This window comes from Centruroides sculpturatus, unplaced genomic scaffold (assembly GCF_000671375.1).
Source record: "Centruroides sculpturatus isolate CEXI.00-Female unplaced genomic scaffold, Cexi_2.0 scaffold122, whole genome shotgun sequence".
Classification (NCBI taxonomy): Eukaryota; Metazoa; Arthropoda; class Arachnida; order Scorpiones; family Buthidae; genus Centruroides; species Centruroides sculpturatus.
In genome coordinates this window covers 622313-643665 of record NW_019384345.1, presented here as the reverse complement: position 1 = coordinate 643665, position 21353 = coordinate 622313, and the positions used below count along the sequence as shown (strand labels likewise).

Here is a 21353-nt window from a genome sequence, read left to right as displayed (position 1 = left end):
ATAGCTTGAATCTAATGACTTCATATTCAAGTCGGAATCTGCGTAGGAGACATTAATAGAATCGTGTTCTCCTCTTCTCCATATTGAGAATAAGATAAGGGCGTACCTTCCTGCAGAGTAATTAACAGAACATTGGTGACAAAATTTGCATCATCGATTGTCACTGAAGTAAAATGAACTATTAGCTTCATTAAATAGTCTACATTTTATAGTTAATCCTTAAAAGTTTTTTCTTGCCAAATCAATATTTTTATACATAAAGAAATAGTTTTTAACCATTCATAATATAAACATTAAAAATTGCAATGTTGTAAGATTAAATTTTCACACATAAATTGTAATGAATAATATTTCGGATTAAGTCAGCAACAGGAAAAAACGTTATTTAGATTTATCTTGAATATTTATCTGAAGAGTCTAAAGTCTCATTAATGAATGTTTTTTTTTTTTTCTTGAAATCTCAGGTTTTAAGAACATGTCCAACGCTAGAAAATAATTACGGAAATTTTATGACGAAAAATAATAATAAAATTTTAAGCTGTAGTTTATCACATAAGTCAGATCTGACAATATAAAAAACATATCATTTTTGTTGCTTCATGTTTAGATTTTCTCATTATTTTTGTGAAACTCCATAAAAATTATTATGGTAATTTGAAAAACTTTAAACTTCTAGACATTTATCATTTAAAATTTGTTTAAATATAAATTATAATTAATTCTTTATAACTTACTTTTTAATTACAACTGAAATGTTTACAAATCTTTATTTAATAGGATTATATTACCATATTTAAAATCTTAAATCTGTTCGTAAAATGTACAACAAAAATTTATTTTAATTTAATAATTTTGATTTTTTTAACATTTTCAGCTTCTAAATCAAAATATTTTTATCAACACTTCATTATATTTTTTCATATATGCGTCTAAGCTATATATTTTTATTACTTTTAAAGATAATTTAATTTGAAATATTTTCTTCTAACTGTTCTCGTTTAAAGTTGAATAAATGCCAAGTTCAGAGATTATTAATTTATACAAAATTGTGCGATAGTCTAAATACAGAAGAATATATAAGTGTGATATTTCTAAGACAGCAGTAGTTTAACACAATTCTAACAAGTAAGATAATATTTATAAGATTAGGTGAACGTTTTCAAAATCAAATTTTTATTTGGTAAAATATGCCTACGTATGTATGTATATCAACTAACTATAAGCAAACTGAATTTGCTGTTCCTTTATATTATCATTAAAACTTATTACAGACGAATGTAAGCACGAAAAAACATTTAATTAAGTATTTTAAGAAATTTAAAAGCCAATTGAATTAAAGAAAAATTCCTAATATAACAGCTACATCTGTAGAGGATTTACAGACATAGTCTGTAGAGAATACACTACTTTTTCGTTAAACGATTAAATATATTTAAAAGTAATTAAGCAACAACTTAAAAAGAAATATATTTTAGTCTGAATATTATTAAAAACAAAATAAATCAAACTCTTTGAAACGTCAAAAGATAATGTTTTTATCATTTTAATTTCTCTTGCACTTACATCTATTGAAGTGTGGTGGATTTAAATAGATTTTAATAATACTGCTATATGTATAAATAAGAAATTCTGTGAGTGTTCTTTACGAATGACCGACGAAAAGTTCGTCAATAAAACACTACAACGATTTATTTTTGGATGAATAAAATTAATTTTATATATGCGAAGTCATTGAAAAAATCTGACATTCTTACAAATCAATTGTGCAATTAAATTTCAGCTAAGTTTTTTCATTAAGCGGCGAAAGTTCACTTAGACTGCTTCCAGCTAGGATAGCATGACTGAGCAATTCCTTATCTGAGTGGCCTATTGAAAGACAAGTGCTTCGAAACAGAAACATGAAGTAAAGCAATAAGTTTCATTATCGGAATATTACTAACAGTGCGCTTGATATAGATTAATTAACTTGAAATTATTCAAAAAGATAAACATTAGAACCATACCTTCAATCTCATTAAAATAAACATGAAAAAAAAATTATATAATAACTTTTTCTTGTTTCGTCTCAGCTTTTCAAATTTAAAACAATATTAAAAAAATATATATCGTATTCTTATTAATGATTAATTTATTGCCAATATTTTTTTCTAAACACTTTTAAATACTTAATTTTTAATTACAACATCATAATATATAAAGTTTAAGTTAATATGTATAAAATTAATTTTTAATTTGTTTGACCGAATAATGAAAACGCATAAAATTTCATTAACAGATTAATTTTTTTAAATAATTTCATCGAATAAGAATAAAGTTCGTCTTTATTAAAATGGATTAAAAATACTTTGTTTCTATATACTTTACAAAAATTTATATTTACATTTCAGAGATTAAATTTTTAAATCGATAGAATATTGCATGTTACTTCCAGTCTGTATTTATGTTTTTTTTTTTAAAACAAAAAACCAGATATACTTCTAGAGGATGTTGTTTCTGATATTTATAATTTCATGTAAACTAAATACATAACTATTTATGTTTACTTCAATTATGTTTATATATTTTGTAAATTTGATTTTATCAATCTAAACAAGTAAGATTTTTTTCTGGATCGTTTCTTCAAGTAATGGATTATCACCATGTGTCATTTTGATAACCATTACACCATAAACAACTATGAAAGAAATGTCAATAGAACACTATCAATAATTTACTAAGATCCTATTTGTTATTTGTCTATTTATTATTTATTAGTCAATGGTCTGATTGAAGCTTTAGGAACTTTTCTGTTTTACATCTCAGTTTTAATAGAATCTTTCACGAAGATTACGACTTAACCAATATTAAATATTAATAATGAATTAAATTTGATTATTGTTTTCTATGCTTCTTAATTAAGAGCTTTCTCTAGTGTTGTTTACAGATAAAGAGAACTGATATAATTAACAGTAAATTATACTAATTGTTTCAACCCAGCAAAGACTATATCCACTTCTATCTCTAGTAATTGCAATGGGAAAGTTTTTAGATTAATTAAAGAGAGATTCTTAACGTTAAAGTTTCTATTTCGAAATAAAATAAAGAAATTGGAAACAAGTTTTTGTTGTAATTAAATTTTATTCTGTACATTTCCATACAATAAATTACTTAACAAAATTATCGTAATGATAAATTTTATGATGATAAATGTAAAGAAAATAAATAAACAAATAGAATAAAATTTGAGGCGAAAAAAACGTAAATCATTTAAATGGTAGACTAATTTGATGTGATGATTCAATTTTCAAAACAGAATTAATCAGATAAGGTTTAAAGAACATTTCTTTAGTAATTAGATTTTCTGCACTTACAACTTGTCTAGAGCTAAATATAGGTGTTGTTTGAATAGAATTGTGGTCAGATTCGTCGGTGGCTTAATCCAACTTGGGCAAATCCGAAAATCATGGTAAACGAACGAGACTATGCTATTGTATCGGGCGACTATTCTCGAATCCGATCGAATTGTCTACTAAAGAGAGAATGCGGCGTGTAGTTCTTCCATCAGCACTACGCCTGCGCATCTGTACGGGATGCTGCTGTTTCCATGGAAACAGCAGTCAATACGGTTCTGTTCAGTTGCCGCTACAAACAGACCAAGGTGTCGAATGGGTCGTGTTGTTTGAGACGTGCCTTCTATCTAAAGACATCATGCAGGTGGTGAGAGTGCGTGTTCCTCTAGCTAGACCGCTAGTCAGATTCACGCTGAAGAGGGCTATACGTATGATGCCGTCAGTTTTATTACTCATGTTCGTTTTCTCTTTAATTTTCGTGACACTGATGCAAATAGCAGTGATCCATGCCAACAGAAGAGCTCACTACATTCATAGACACGAATTGAACTTAACGTCGCCTTTGACATCCCAGCCACAATCTCATCAACAGACTGAGGTTAGAAAACCACAGATTCCTGTAGTAGCCCGAGTGACTAAGCCTCTAACAAAGAAGCCGGAAACATTAAGAGTTGAGGCACTATTGGATCGAAATGCTCCTTCGGTCGAAACTAATATTCTATTATTACAAAGTCGGGTAAATACGGCACGCTTGAAACAGGTCTTGAGATCTGTCAGAACGTTAGGAAACAACGCAACAACGCGTGGAAGTGCAATAGTGTCAACAATGTCAAGAAAACCATTATGTCCTGCTGTGCCCACAGGTTTATGTAAGTCTTTTCTATTCTATATTTTCACTCTGCTTAGAACTACCGTAAATTGTGTAGAGGTTAAAAGATATTGATCGATCATCGTAGGAAATTTCGTCCACGTCACTTAATACTTTCATTATCAAAATCGAAAAACAACAATGACATTAGTAATCGGGAAATAACCATTTCTAATGATAATTTAAAAGGAGAAAGCTATTTCGAATTTTTCAATTACTTTAATCACCACGCTCTTTCCCGAAATAACAGTAGGAAGAACTTTTCTAATATTAATTTAAGAGAATTTTCTATAGCATGGGACGATATACTAAGGAATTCCAAGTGGGTGTGTATCTTGCTTAATGCCTTTGTTAAATCCCCAAAGAGCTCTGGATAGATTGCGTGTATCCGGCAGTTTTACTTTTACTTCAGGTGAGGTCGAACAGGTTGATGTAAAGTGGTCACTCCGATAATCTTACATTTCGCCTATTCTCTCAATATTTTAACAATTTAACCTAATTACACATATAGATAAATGACGTCATATGTAAACATAATAATATTTTTACTATCTTAACATTCTCTTCTTGAAATATTTATGTTATAAATTTAAAACTTAAACATTTTTTAATTTGGTAAACTTCATATTAATATTTGAATNATACTACAGTTATTATTTTAGAAATTCGTTCTGGTAAAAAATAAAAATGTCTAACGATTAGCGATGAAATTGTTGCTTAAAATTTTACAGGAAAATTAGATATATTATTAATAATTGATAACGTAATCATTGATATTTTTTAATTGACGCACGGTATTTTGACTTGACTGGCCTAAATTAAAAATAGCAAATATATCTTTCAAGTATTAGAAATATTAAAACATAAATTTATATCCAAATCATTTTTGATTTCTTTATAAGAATCTAAAATTTAAAAATTTGATTCAATATTTTATAAAATTATATTTTAAACCCACTAATGCGGAAATATGTATTATTATTCTGATATTAAAAATCCAGAAAATTGTATTTACTTATTTCTCTGTAAAGTTTCTTAATATAGTTAAAAAATTTTGTGTGTTTAAGATCTACTAAAATCGATCTATAAACTAAAACGTTCGTACTATACATCGACTAAATAAAATAAAATGAGTATTTTTCAGAAGCAAATTTATTACTTAATTTGATAATATTATATATAACATGCAGAACTACATTGTTTTAATGTTAAACGATATTGTAATTTCAATGTGAATCTCGATTACTCCTTCTCCATTGATATAAACATACGAGTTATTTTAAATAAGATTTATCATTCTAAAAATTAAAATTTTATTAATAAAATTTGACTTTCTGGTTTTAAAAAAAATTTAAATTTTATGTTCTTGATCAAGTGAAAAACTAAAGATCAAACCAATTTTTTTTTTTTTTTTGGTTCTTGTTAAAAATCTTAGAGTCACGTTTGCAATGGATAGTTTTTATTTTTATTGTATACTTATAGGACAAAACATTAGAGACAAGAGTGCCGTGAAGATACATCCAGTGTACATCTCCCTTAATGAGTATATGCCAATTATTTTGATGATATAAATAAGCATTCATCTCAGTTTTGTGATAGCACATAAAATGTGACCAAGTTGGGTAGACAAATTGACATTTCCAACTTTGTAAATGTATTCTTGGTACTATGCAGATGAAGCATTCACTTTTCTGTGAGAACCGAGGGGTTAGTTGTCCCCACTTACCGGCGGCTCTGTCAGAGGATAGCTTTATAGGAGGACAAAATAAAATTGAGTGGGGGAGGTCAATGAGTAAATTGACAGGTTCCCAAATCAATACACAGGTTGAACAAAAATAACACATTTAATAAACAACTATAAAATACCTGTAGTACATATCAAAGAGGGTGGATTTTTTGGGTTTTGTGTGTTTTATTTGTTATAATAATAATTTTTATTTTTTAAATACTTTTTCTATTAATATTCTTTTCTTGTTTATTCTTTTTGGTAATTATCTGTACTCATAAGATTAATAAAATTACAAAAATTTGAATAAAGAAATAGCCTAAATATATATATGATATAATGACATTTTTATAGTTAAATAGGAATGTATAATTACCGAAAAGTACGGTCTGAACTAATAAATGATAGATATTTAAGCATTTATTATAATTGGTAATTACAGCAAATTTTGAGCATTTAGACATGATATGCCGTTATGAAAATACTTCTTCATTTAGGAAGTGATTCATATTGAAATATAAAATATTGATATATTTTGATTTTATTAATACAAAAGAAGATTTCATATATTTTCCTGTTTATTGTTTGAATTTAACAGAAAAATCGAACGGATGTTTGATGGAAATAAACTTTTTACATAAAATTTATAACACTATTACATGAATAAAAAAATTTTTTAACTAATACCTTAATTTTGTTGTAAATATTTATTTATTAAAACCAAAATAATTTTTGTTAAATTTCATTTATTTTTCGTAAAAATCTCAGTTATTAATATCTAAGATGAGAGTTGCTTATGTAAGAACGCCGATTGGGGGGAGGGAATTTTATTCCCTACCGTCGGGATGGTCTAAGGTGTACGCGTATGCGGGTGGCGGTTTTGAAAGGCAGCAAAAGACAAGTGTTTTACAGAGGCAAACCGTTTATTCTTGATCGAAAATGCTTACATAAATTTTTCCGTTGGAAAGGTTCTTAGATAGATGCGATCTGGTCCTGTGTTGTAGGAATTTTCGGATGCGATCTGGTCTTGCGTCGTAGGTGCCCCTGGACAGTGTTGAGCAAAAAGTTCGAAGACTCGAAAGTCGATGCACAAAAGATGAAAGGATGCACGAAAAAAAAAACGGAGATACACGAACGCAACAGAAGTCTAGTGGAAGTCTTAGTGGAAGCCTCGTTGTCCTTGGTATTGGTGTTTTTATAAGTTTGTCGGGAGTAGCTTTTTGCTAATTTTAAACTTTACATCATCATTTTCTAATTGGTCTTCCTCCTGTCTCCAGGTGTAAATGGCGCTTTGCAAAGTTCGCGGAAAAGGTCGGCTGGAGATGGTTTATCCGACACCATCTCTTAGACTCGGATCGCGTTTAATTGTTGACTATGACACCTACGCTCATTTTAATATTTTTTTCTAGTTTCGTTTTACTTTCTAAACTGCGTCTTAACTTTAATATTTTAAATTTTCTTCTTTTATATCTAAAATTTTGTTTTTCCTTCTACTCTTTATGAGCGTCGACGTCAAAGTCCGGTGTCGCCGATTCAACTTATATAATTTGCTTTCTTGACGATTGAACTTAACAAATTTTTACATGTCTTTCCTTTTGGGGAGGGACTATTTCCGAGGCCTCACACTTATTTGAAACTTGAAAATTTTTACAACGCTGTTTCAGTAATCTTATATTCACTGTAATTAAATGTTGGTGAAATAATTTTTAAATTTGTATTGTTAGAAGATAATTAATTTCGATGAAATCACCTGAAAAGTTTCGTTTTTCCATCATTTAGAAATTATTTGAAGATGATTCGTGAAGGAGATCGTTGTATAGGCCTACATTTATATCCGGAAAACAGAAAAGAAAGAAAAAGAAAATTAGAAAAATCCAAAGTGCGAAGTGATTCAACATTTTTTTATAACAAAGTATGTTAGAGCATCATAATTCAAAAATAAACATTCTTCAAATTTTTTTACAGAAAGTTATATAAGAAAGGAATTGCAAATTTTTCTCTGAAAAATAGTATTTTGAGAAAAATTTGCAATTAAATTATTTTTAAATTTTTATATTTTTAAATAGATGAAAATATACTACAGTTATTATTTTAGAAATTCGTTCTGGTAAAAAATAAAAATGTCTAACGATTAGCGATGAAATTGTTGCTTAAAATTTTACAGGAAAATTAGATATATTATTAATAATTGATAACGTAATCATTGATATTTTTTAATTGACGCACGGTATTTTGACTTGACTGGCCTAAATTAAAAATAGCAAATATATCTTTCAAGTATTAGAAATATTAAAACATAAATTTATATCCAAATCATTTTTGATTTCTTTATAAGAATCTAAAATTTAAAAATTTGATTCAATATTTTATAAAATTATATTTTAAACCCACTTATGCGGAAAGGTGTATTATTATTCTGATATTAAAAATCCAGAAAATTGTATTTACTTATTTCTCTGTAAAGTTTCTTAATATAGTTAAAAAATTTTGTGTGTTTAAGATCTACTAAAATCGATCTATAAACTAAAACGTTCGTACTATACATCGACTAAATAAAATAAAATGAGTATTTTTCAGAAGCAAATTTATTACTTAATTTGATAATATTATATATAACATGCAGAACTACATTGTTTTAATGTTAAACGATATTGTAATTTCAATGTGAATCTCGATTACTCCTTCTCCATTGATATAAACATACGAGTTATTTTAAATAAGATTTATCATTCTAAAAATTAAACTTTTATTAATAAAATTTGACTTTCTGGTTTTAAAAAAAAATTAAATTTTATGTTCTTGATCAAGTGAAAAACTAAAGATCAAACCAATTTTTTTTTTTTTTTTNGAGACGTGCCTTCTATCTAAAGACATCATGCAGGTGGTGAGAGTGCGTGTTCCTCTAGCTAGACCGCTAGTCAGATTCACGCTGAAGAGGGCTATACGTATGATGCCGTCAGTTTTATTACTCATGTTCGTTTTCTCTTTAATTTTCGTGACACTGATGCAAATAGCAGTGATCCATGCCAACAGAAGAGCTCACTACATTCATAGACACGAATTGAACTTAACGTCGCCTTTGACATCCCAGCCACAATCTCATCAACAGACTGAGGTTAGAAAACCACAGATTCCTGTAGTAGCCCGAGTGACTAAGCCTCTAACAAAGAAGCCGGAAACATTAAGAGTTGAGGCACTATTGGATCGAAATGCTCCTTCGGTCGAAACTAATATTCTATTATTACAAAGTCGGGTAAATACGGCACGCTTGAAACAGGTCTTGAGATCTGTCAGAACGTTAGGAAACAACGCAACAACGCGTGGAAGTGCAATAGTGTCAACAATGTCAAGAAAACCATTATGTCCTGCTGTGCCCACAGGTTTATGTAAGTCTTTTCTATTCTATATTTTCACTCTGCTTAGAACTACCGTAAATTGTGTAGAGGTTAAAAGATATTGATCGATCATCGTAGGAAATTTCGTCCACGTCACTTAATACTTTCATTATCAAAATCGAAAAACAACAATGACATTAGTAATCGGGAAATAACCATTTCTAATGATAATTTAAAAGGAGAAAGCTATTTCGAATTTTTCAATTACTTTAATCACCACGCTCTTTCCCGAAATAACAGTAGGAAGAACTTTTCTAATATTAATTTAAGAGAATTTTCTATAGCATGGGACGATATACTAAGGAATTCCAAGTGGGTGTGTATCTTGCTTAATGCCTTTGTTAAATCCCCAAAGAGCTCTGGATAGATTGCGTGTATCCGGCAGTTTTACTTTTACTTCAGGTGAGGTCGAACAGGTTGATGTAAAGTGGTCACTCCGATAATCTTACATTTCGCCTATTCTCTCAATATTTTAACAATTTAACCTAATTACACATATAGATAAATGACGTCATATGTAAACATAATAATATTTTTACTATCTTAACATTCTCTTCTTGAAATATTTATGTTATAAATTTAAAACTTAAACATTTTTTAATTTGGTAAACTTCATATTAATATTTGAATATTATGCATCATTTATATTAAAATAGCTCTTATATTAAGTGAATTTATAATACATATATAGTAATTATAGTTAATTTAACAAACGTAAATAGAATTTACACAGTGTTGAATTATTAACAAATCATTAATAGTATAAAATAAAATAAAAATGTATCAAATAATCATCATTGTTTTACCTAAATACTAAACGTTATTCATAATATTATAATATTCATTATCGAAAGAATTTTATAAAAATGAAATTAATGAAATTAATACGAATAACTATATAAAAAGTTTTAGTCTATTAGAAAAATGAAGATGATGACAGATTGATAATTTTTTCAACGACTTACGAAAATAATTTAAGAAAATAGCATTTATTCGACGTATATTATTATCTGCTTTTACCTAACTTGTTCCATATTTTTCGCGTGTTCTATTTATAGTGACATTTCTATTACACAACTAGTTTTACATCCAAGAGGCAATATTTTATTTCCTCGAATAAATGACTGGATGTGTCTTAAATATTTATTGTATATTACCGTAATAATTATTTCATTTGTTAAAAGCAATAACATATTTATAAATTTTTTATTAGTTTTTCTTTCTGTGTTAAAATTATAGTAATTAATAACTTTAAATTTTAATAATTACTATATATATATATACATAATTTTTTATTAAAGGATAATTAGAAACGATTTAGTCATTATTGTAAATTTTTAAACAGCAAGAAATTTCATTAATATTTTAATATTTTATTCAATGAAACCTAAGTAATGTTTATCTAGTTACAAATTAAATTTACTTTTGTATGAAGGAAACAAGAAAAATAGATTATTAATTATTCAATATTCCAATTCTAGTATTAATCAATGACTATTATAATTAATCGAATAAAGTTTTTAATTAAAAAAACTTTACTTATTTAAATTATTCGTAGCATTCTTTTAAAATTATGTATTCAATTTATATAAATATTTGAAATATTTTTTGTCATTCAAGAATTTTGGATTAATGACTTTCACCAATCTATACTACAATTTATATATACTTTAATTATTGTATTCCCTTTAATGAGCGTATTAAAGTAAGGAGATGCTCTTAGTATATATTAAATACAATAAATAAACATAATTAAATCTGCTTAATTCTGATATCAGAATAGTAAACAAACTTGGTTAAATAACTTACTGACATAAATATAAAACTTTATTACTTATCTTGTTATATTGTATGCCCTTGAATTTGATATTTTAATTCATATAGAAGAATTAACAGTTTAATTAAAACTATTAAATTTGAATAAAATTATTTATTTTTTTATAAAATATAGTTAAAAAATTATTATTATTTTAATAAGAACATGAAAGTGTAAAGATTATTTTATTTCAAATTCTTTGCAGACAGACTTTTCCTTATAATTATAGCGATTTAAATTGGATTTTTTTTTCTTGAAGTGATATAGTTTAATTCTCCAATATAAAGCAGAAAGATAAATGAAAATTAGTTTCTTTCTTCCAATGATAAAATTACATTGAAAGAACATAAAAAAATTAATTTTATTTTTTTAATTTTCTGACTTAAATTGTTTACAGTAATTTAAATTTTTTTCTATAATTTTATTTAAATTAAATTATTAATGACAGTACGCCTTGAAGTTTTTCTATGTCGAATATAATACATTTTAGTTAAGAGTTAATACAAATTTATTTTTACAAGTCATAAAAAATACAAAAATATTCATTTTTTAACATTTCTTTTTAAAAAAAAATTAATATAAAAGTGACTTTTACATAAAATAAAACTAATAAATGAACTAATTTTCTATATTTTGTTTCTTAAAAAAATATATATATGACTATTTTTTCACAAGTTTCTTTAAAATATGCGTAAGATAATGTAAAAAATTAAATTTTGTTTATAAAATAATTTCAAGTTTAGTGAAGATTTTAATTTACAAATGTGAAAAGTCTATAAATATTAAATTAATTCAAGAATTTAGTTTATTAAAATATAGAAACGAAAATTTGATTTTTCATTAAGAGTTTAATGTGTAAGTTTTGTAATGAATAATAAATTTGTTATATCAACATTAACAACTTAAGAATTTACATAATTACGAAAAATCAATCATTTAAATAAGAAGGAATTTCGATATTTTAAAAATTCTTTCTCAATTATTTATATATAGGTACAATCAATGTATAATTTTATTTTTGTTTATTATAATTAACTTAGTATGGATTGGCATCTATTATCACAATAGTAAGATGGATGACGATGATCAAACTCGACAATTATTGTGACAGGTTATGTAATAGAATTATCTATTCAGATTTTAACCTGAGAGTATTTTCTAAGAATAGAATCGCATGTTTTTAAAAATATCTTAACACATATATTCTAATGGGTTTATAACAATTTTTTAATTTAAATATAGCTTTTTAAATGTAATATTATATCAAGTCAAGAAGTGCATTAATAGTAATTTGAATATATTAAGAAGCAAAGACTCTCGCGCCTGTAAATAGCGTTTTCCTGCACAACACAAGATGAATACAATGTAGCGACGTTTACAGGGAAACGTTCTCGCTCATCCAATTAAGCCGAATTTAAATTGTTTGAAACTGTTTGAAAGTATGGAAAGGTTAAAGAAGGTTTAAATAAAATTTATTTTAAGTCATTATTGAGATTTAGGACAGAATGTGTAATAAGTAAGTAGATATTTTCTGTTGTAGAATTGATCTAAAGAACGTTGATTGAACGCTTCAGAATTAATTTGCAGCCAGACGCGGTTCTGCACTATTGTCTTTCATGCAATTCGTGTCTTATCGCTTCTCTAAGACAATTTCCGTCATCATCCTTAATTGTCTTTCTGTTTCTAGGAAAAGTCAAAGAATTCTAATGAATTTCCCTGTCTTGTTGATTAACTATTTCATTTACCTATAAGAATTTTCTTCCTTCTTTAAATAAAGTTTGCATTCGATAAAACACCATAAAAATTAGCATGATGTATAAATAAAACAACTAGCAAACGTTCTTTCTGTGAATTTTGTACAATTTTAATAAAATTACTGAATTAAAAATGCTTGGATTGAAATATTAAATACTATTAAGAACAAAATTTATGTTTAGAATGTTAAACTTAAATTTCGTGTATTCCTTATCTAAAATTTTCAAATTACAATATGCGTGCTAGGTAAACGGAATTCTAAAATTAGCTTTTGTTCAGCAATTTTTCATTTTTCTTTATATATAATAAATGTTAGATGACGTATTATTATTATTGTAATAGCTCTGATTAGAAGGAAAATTCCATTAAGAGTTTAATAAAAATCAAATGCTAAAGTTAAATAAATTATTATTAGCAAATTAAATGATATTTTTCTGTTTATTGTGTCATATAAAAGAGACAATTATTCATAACTTTACTCTTTTATTTATTTATACTGTATTTCTATACAGCTTCCTAATTTCCTTTACTTTCGGTACTTATTATTAAACATGAAAGAATAAAAATCGAAATTTATTCTATTGTAAGCGAAAAGTGTAATTTTACGAAGAGTTAATTTAGCGTATAAAAACAAAATTTTAAGATATTTTAAAACAGAAATTATATTAATAAATGAAAATTAAAGTTGCTATTACTTTAAATTTATATTGTTTCTTTCTAATTTATTTAAATTAAAAATGTTATAGATATTTTATATTATTGTTTTAATCTAAAAGAAAAATGATTTAAAATTATATTTATCAGAACAATTTTTTTCCAACATATTCTAGGGATTATTTATTTGGATATATTTTCTAGTTTGCATTAACGCCTTTCTAAGTAATTTGATTTAGAGAAGAATTTTTTAGAAAAAATTTGCATTTTTCGATGATAATTTGATAAAAAGATTACTTGAGTTTAAAAAATGAGATTTTTTAAAACTTGTACATATTTATTTATTTTAATATTTTAAAGGCTACTTAATTTCAATATATTTTAATAATTAATAATACAAAAATAAAAAATATAAATGATTCGCTACTTTTTTAAGAATTAAAAACGTTAATAAGTATATGTAATTTTTTATAATGGATAATTTTAATGTATAATAAATTAAGTTTATATAACTGTTTAATATGGCAAATTATACGCAAACATTTTGCTATATTCATAAAAGCATTTGTAAATACATTATATAATATTCTAAAATGTAAATAATTTAATATAAATCAAACAATGAAGCTAAAATTACTATTTGGCTGCTGCTATATGCTATCATTCGTTATGTACAGTACATAATTANTTACAATTATGAATTAAAAAATGAAATATCTGAAGTTTATATTTGTATGCTGAAAGCTAATTTCCTAGTTTATGTAATAATTTTTCAACCATTGTTCAATTTTATAGCTTGCAAATAGCTTGTTTATTTGTAGATACAATTTAGCCTTTTATTATATATAAATGATGAAGAAATTAACTTGTATCATCATTTCTATTATAATTTTCAATAGCATCAAACATGTTGCAACCCTAAATCGAACATTTTAATCATAACGTATACAGATATAATAGTTTTATTAGAAATTCTAGAAATTTTGGATAAAAAAGCAAAACTCTAATTATCTGTGATAAAACTGTTAAAGATATTTAATAATTCTAATTGAAAAATATAGATTAAATCCTAAGAATTTAATTTGATATCTCTCAGTAGAATTTTTACTTTTCTGTAAAAGAAGAAAAATCTTTAGCTGGATCAATATAAAAATTCTAAAGCTTCATTAATCGTTTTGCATTCGCATCATATCAACAGGATGCAAAAATCAATTGAAATAACTGTGTCAAGTTATAACTTTTTGTTTGAATACATCAAACTTTTAAGTATATATTTTAAATAACAAATTTTTAATTTGTTTGACCGAATAATGAAAACGCATAAAATTTCATTAACAGATTAATTTTTTTAAATAATTTCATCGAATAAGAATAAAGTTCGTCTTTATTAAAATGGATTAAAAATACTTTGTTTCTATATACTTTACAAAAATTTATATTTACATTTCAGAGATTAAATTTTTAAATCGATAGAATATTGCATGTTACTTCCAGTCTGTATTTATGTTTTTTTTTTTAAAACAAAAAACCAGATATACTTCTAGAGGATGTTGTTTCTGATATTTATAATTTCATGTAAACTAAATACATAACTATTTATGTTTACTTCAATTATGTTTATATATTTTGTAAATTTGATTTTATCAATCTAAACAAGTAAGATTTTTTTCTGGATCGTTTCTTCAAGTAATGGATTATCACCATGTGTCATTTTGATAACCATTACACCATAAACAACTATGAAAGAAATGTCAATAGAACACTATCAATAATTTACTAAGATCCTATTTGTTATTTGTCTATTTATTATTTATTAGTCAATGGTCTGATTGAAGCTTTAGGAACTTTTCTGTTTTACATCTCAGTTTTAATAGAATCTTTCACGAAGATTACGACTTAACCAATATTAAATATTAATAATGAATTAAATTTGATTATTGTTTTCTATGCTTCTTAATTAAGAGCTTTCTCTAGTGTTGTTTACAGATAAAGAGAACTGATATAATTAACAGTAAATTATACTAATTGTTTCAACCCAGCAAAGACTATATCCACTTCTATCTCTAGTAATTGCAATGGGAAAGTTTTTAGATTAATTAAAGAGAGATTCTTAACGTTAAAGTTTCTATTTCGAAATAAAATAAAGAAATTGGAAACAAGTTTTTGTTGTAATTAAATTTTATTCTGTACATTTCCATACAATAAATTACTTAACAAAATTATCGTAATGATAAATTTTATGATGATAAATGTAAAGAAAATAAATAAACAAATAGAATAAAATTTGAGGCGAAAAAAACGTAAATCATTTAAATGGTAGACTAATTTGATGTGATGATTCAATTTTCAAAACAGAATTAATCAGATAAGGTTTAAAGAACATTTCTTTAGTAATTAGATTTTCTGCACTTACAACTTGTCTAGAGCTAAATATAGGTGTTGTTTGAATAGAATTGTGGTCAGATTCGTCGGTGGCTTAATCCAACTTGGGCAAATCCGAAAATCATGGTAAACGAACGAGACTATGCTATTGTATCGGGCGACTATTCTCGAATCCGATCGAATTGTCTACTAAAGAGAGAATGCGGCGTGTAGTTCTTCCATCAGCACTACGCCTGCGCATCTGTACGGGATGCTGCTGTTTCCATGGAAACAGCAGTCAATACGGTTCTGTTCAGTTGCCGCTACAAACAGACCAAGGTGTCGAATGGGTCGTGTTGTTTGAGACGTGCCTTCTATCTAAAGACATCATGCAGGTGGTGAGAGTGCGTGTTCCTCTAGCTAGACCGCTAGTCAGATTCACGCTGAAGAGGGCTATACGTATGATGCCGTCAGTTTTATTACTCATGTTCGTTTTCTCTTTAATTTTCGTGACACTGATGCAAATAGCAGTGATCCATGCCAACAGAAGAGCTCACTACATTCATAGACACGAATTGAACTTAACGTCGCCTTTGACATCCCAGCCACAATCTCATCAACAGACTGAGGTTAGAAAACCACAGATTCCTGTAGTAGCCCGAGTGACTAAGCCTCTAACAAAGAAGCCGGAAACATTAAGAGTTGAGGCACTATTGGATCGAAATGCTCCTTCGGTCGAAACTAATATTCTATTATTACAAAGTCGGGTAAATACGGCACGCTTGAAACAGGTCTTGAGATCTGTCAGAACGTTAGGAAACAACGCAACAACGCGTGGAAGTGCAATAGTGTCAACAANTTTAAAAATAGATACAAGGTTTTATTTTTTATTTGAATATTTTAAAAATATATTGCTTAATGCGTTTTAAAATTTAAAAATAGCATACGAAAAATATTTCTGTAGAATTATACTTTTTTAATTTTCTCATTGTCAAATTTCTATTCTATTCATAAATATGATTTTCTTATTACACTGTATATTTTTCTCAATATTCTTTTAAAAAAGCTTTCAATAATTAAAAATTATCTTCTAGTGTTTTTAAAACTGTCGTATTTAACCTATTTTTAAAATAAAATGTAATGAAAAATCAACTAAGATTTGAATTCGGTTTGTTAAAGTCAGGAATAGATTTCTTTCATTTAAATCGGCTTTATTCTTATATCTTATTAGGTAAAATATTAAAATTTAGCTTGTAAGAAATATATCACAAATCTAATTTATTATACAAAATTACCATAAGAAATTCCGCAATTTCAGTCTATCAAATATATAATTTTGTTTTAATTTCATCCATTCGTTTCATTTTCGTTCATCTTTATTTACAAATATAACAAAAATATTGAAACTCAATTTGAATTTGTATTGAAGTTATGTTATCACCAGCGTTAAAAAAGTAATTTAAGAATTACGACATTTACTTATTACAGTTGAGCAGATCGACAGAACAGGCTGTAATGATGGTGCTATCGTTTATGATGCCAATTAAAGATAGGTTTAAAAATTCCTTTTGATTAATTCGCAGATTAACCGAAATCACTGAACTGACAGTTTTTACCCGAAAGAGTGTTATTCAAGTTAGAAACAATCCAAATAAAATATTCAAATTTCTTTGAATATATTTAAATTGTGTGACAATGATAAATTTAATTAAACTTTAAATTATTAAGCGATTAAGTAAAAGTGACCCACGACTTGAAAAATAATTACAGAATTCAAAATAGTAGCTACAATTTGTCTTTCTGCCAAACTTGTATAATTTTAATACTACAATTGTAATCTCCTTAAAGGAAAGAATACATTATCCGTCCACAATGTATTTAATCCTTTTGAATATTCATTCTAACGAAATAAATGTATGTAAGATATATTTTATATTGAATTCAAATATCAATTCCTTTTACTTGAAACGAAAAGATTTTTTAACGTTTATTGATTATTCGAAATGTTTTACGCTGATATCAATCACAAAACAAGACAGTGATTCCGAATTTCCATGTACAATAACGTCCATTGATGTATCTGCAATGTGAAAGAAAAATTTCGAGAGCTTTCAAACATTTCTCGAAACGTTCCAGTATATTTTGGAAAAAGTTTATTATTAAATTTAAAATAGCAGATGACTTCCTAAATCTGCATAATTTCAGCTGTTAGTATTCTATAGATTGACATACTTCGACTCGAAGAAATGTTAACAATTTTCTAGAATTTCTCGTCGCATAGCAAGCGCATATATCTGGAGAAATATTTAACCACAACAGCCAAAATTTGGCATAAGGGTATCTAATAATGTCCTTTCTGTTTATGAACATTTTCGTTTCGCTTGCTGGAATTGCAACAAATATTTAAATAATTAAAATTAATGCAAAATACTATCTTTCTCGGAGCAGTTTCTTAACCAAATTTTTAATTTAATAGTTTAAAAACACTTAAATAAGTTATAAGTAATAATTTATTTATTATTAAATTTAATGGTTAGGATTGAAAATTTATTTAAATTAAATAAACTTATTTTTGATCCTAACAGGAAAAAAAACAAACAAATTTACTAATTAATGCCTTATAAAAATGATATTACAATTGTAAATTAACCAAGTACTTCTAACAAAATAAAATATTTTTTCTTGAAATACGAAAGCGTTAATTACTTTGCATATGAAAACAATCTTATCAATCATCACTGTAGTACCGAAATTAATTACAGCTTCATCAAACTTATGATACGTATAAACAATAACCACAAAAAGAAACTACAAGGATTATTGTTTACTTGAATTATTGTATTATACTCAAGTTTGTTAAATTTCCGCTTACAAAGAAATACTTCCGAAATTGTTCTCTCATTATTTTTCCAGGCAAATAAATTTCATCTCTGTACTGTATTTTAGCTAAAAAGTATGTTTTGCAGAAATTTTTGCATTATTTACATACCATTGGTGATGATAAATAACTAAACTTTATCCTTCATTATACAAGTAAACACTTTAAATATTATGTTTTGTTTTGATTTATGAACATTTAGATGAAAATCTCCAGAATAGTGATTTCAGAAAAGGAGTTATTAAATCCAGATTTCGTCCAAATTCGGCATCTTCATTAGTTGCTGTACCATAAATTTTGTGGAAAATAGGATTATAAACACATTCTTCTGAATTTTTTATGATAACATAATATTATATATTCAAATAAATATTTGTTTAACATTTAGTAATTACAAATGCAATAAAGGAGTTTAATAAAATATAAATTAGCTGCTTTTAACATTATTTTATATTTATTTAAATGGGATTTAATGCTATTTTTATATAAAATTTTTAATATTTTTCGAATTCAATTTTTAACGAAAACAAAAAATAGTTAAATCATATACGAGTAGCATTTTGTTTCACTTGGCGAATAAAAAGAAATAAATTTTTAAAAATCTTTGGACTATNTTAATTACAGTGTTTGGTCGAACATCTGCTGCTTAGGCAACATTCTTTTCCAAAATATTTTTACTGTTATGCATATATGTCACGAAATATAATCAGAAAAAATTACTTATTACGGTTTACAGCGATATTGCTAATTGATATACTGTTAATATAATTGCTAATTAATGCTTATTATCACCCATATATTCCAATCTAACCGACCGTATAGTCTCAATGATATTTATTAATTTTGAGATTAAACACTCTTAATAAAGTTTTGTGTAATTTTAAAACTAATTTATAAATTTAATTAATCGCATTTTATATTTTTTTTTTTTTTGTAATAAGTTTCAATTTAAATATAATACTTTTCATTGATTTTCCTATTTTGTTGTTTCTGAATGCGTATTTTTTCCCCTAAAGAATCAGGAAGCAAATACAAATGTCTTTTGTAAATTATTGAATATATCGTTTAATCTGTATATTTGCAAGTGATGAATTAGTTACAGATAAACAGAAAATAAAATTTTGGTATATATTCACAATTTTATGCATTGGAATTCTATTTTTAAAATTTTAAAAGCTCGTCTTTAAGCACTATACCAGGGATAATAGGATTGAAGATATTCGACAATGATATATTCGAGTGTATTCGATCTGAAAATTGTGAAATCTCTACTGTACTATACCGTGTACATTTCAGATAGAGCAGGAGGAATTACTTACCATTCACACGTTTATATTCGGTAATATCATAAATATTACTAATATTCTGTATATAACTGCTCATATAATCTAAATTGACCGTGTTTAATACAGAAAAGATTTATTGAAATGAAACATTTTTTTAAATTGTAATGATTGTACTTTAATTAAAATTTGAGTTTTCTAAATACTATAGTTTTTTTTTAATTTATTATTTAATTTTAAATCAGTTGTTTTTATTATCATTTTAATAAATTAATCTTATTTTTCATTTCATAAGATCTAAATTCTTAAATAAATTAAAATTACTTTATTTGATTAAATTGTTTAAAAAATCCAATTATTTGCTTTATAGATATTTATATTTTTAATTAAAAATTTCTATCGTTAATTACAAAAATTCTTTTATAAAATTAAATCCTAGATAATCTTACGATGATGAGTTTGTTATTTAATATACATTTTAAACTTTTTTTAAATAAATAAAAAATAAATAGAAAAAGAATGTTATTATAATTTAATAATATTTTTTAATTTAGAAAATATTTGTTTCAATGTGTCTAAAGAATCTGATTTTCAAAAATTTTAAATCAAATTTCCATTACTTGTCTTATTTTTAAATAAAATATTAAAATTATACCTAGTCATTATTCAAAAATTTACTTTTTTTAAGCTAGCGAAATCAAAAAAAGTCTGCATAAAATTTCCTCATTTTTCATAATTTCACAAAATAATTTTCTTTCCTAAAAATTACTGAAAGATAGATGAATATTATTTAGATAAGAAGAGATTATAAAATCGAAATTTTTATCAGAAATTCCCTAAAGAATGTTGTTGAAAGTTACTTTCTCCATATATTGACTTTTCGACTATAGGTTAGCTAAAGATTCACGTTCATAGAAATGACTTACAGATATATTTTCCTACTGAAAGATGAGACTGGTCAAGAGGCCAGCAGTGCTTGTTATTCCATCAACAGTAAATGCGTCAACTCTCATTTTTACAGACTGTCCTAGGCGAAAATGGATGATATATGACACATATATAGAAATTATCATATTGATACCTTGAATTTTTCAGGGCTTTAAAATATTTTGCTGTAAAATATAAGAAAATTCATTTCCCTAATAAAATTAAATTTTTTAGTAAAATTATAATTAGTATCGTGTAAAAATTTTTAAATTATTTTAAAATTTATTTAAATGATTAGCATAATGATTACAGCACTAAGTGAAAATGGTGACTTTAATTATAACTAAAAGATTTTCTATTG

General features: G+C 25.8%; 2 protein-coding genes across 2 annotated transcripts in view; both read left to right on the top strand.

Annotated features, from left to right (window-relative positions):
• Positions 1-3519: 3519 nt before the first annotated feature.
• On the top strand, positions 3520-6427 carry LOC111635354. The gene is made up of 2 exons (XM_023380297.1): positions 3520-4198; positions 6366-6427. The coding sequence occupies exons 1-2, from the start codon at positions 3520-3522 to the stop codon at positions 6425-6427; spliced, it is 741 nt and encodes a 246-aa protein (XP_023236065.1).
• Positions 3633-21353, top strand: part of LOC111635536 (beta-1,4-galactosyltransferase 1-like) — a 96701-nt gene continuing 78980 nt past the window's right edge. The window contains exons 1-2 of the mRNA XM_023380529.1: positions 3633-3684; positions 8796-9309. Of these exons, the coding sequence (XP_023236297.1) occupies positions 8799-9309 (511 nt within the window). The 5' untranslated portion in view covers positions 3633-3684; positions 8796-8798. The remainder of the gene's footprint in view (positions 3685-8795; positions 9310-21353) is intronic.

Bases quoted from the DNA above. Each gene is read 5' to 3' on its own strand.
- LOC111635354 (XM_023380297.1), top strand. From the start codon at position 3,520: ATGCGGCGTGTAGTTCTTCCATCAGCACTACGCCTGCGCATCTGTACG. The intron at 4,199-6,365 runs GTAAGTCTTTTC...TGGTAATTACAG, and splicing joins TGCTGTGCCCACAGGTTTAT to CAAATTTTGAGCATTTAGAC.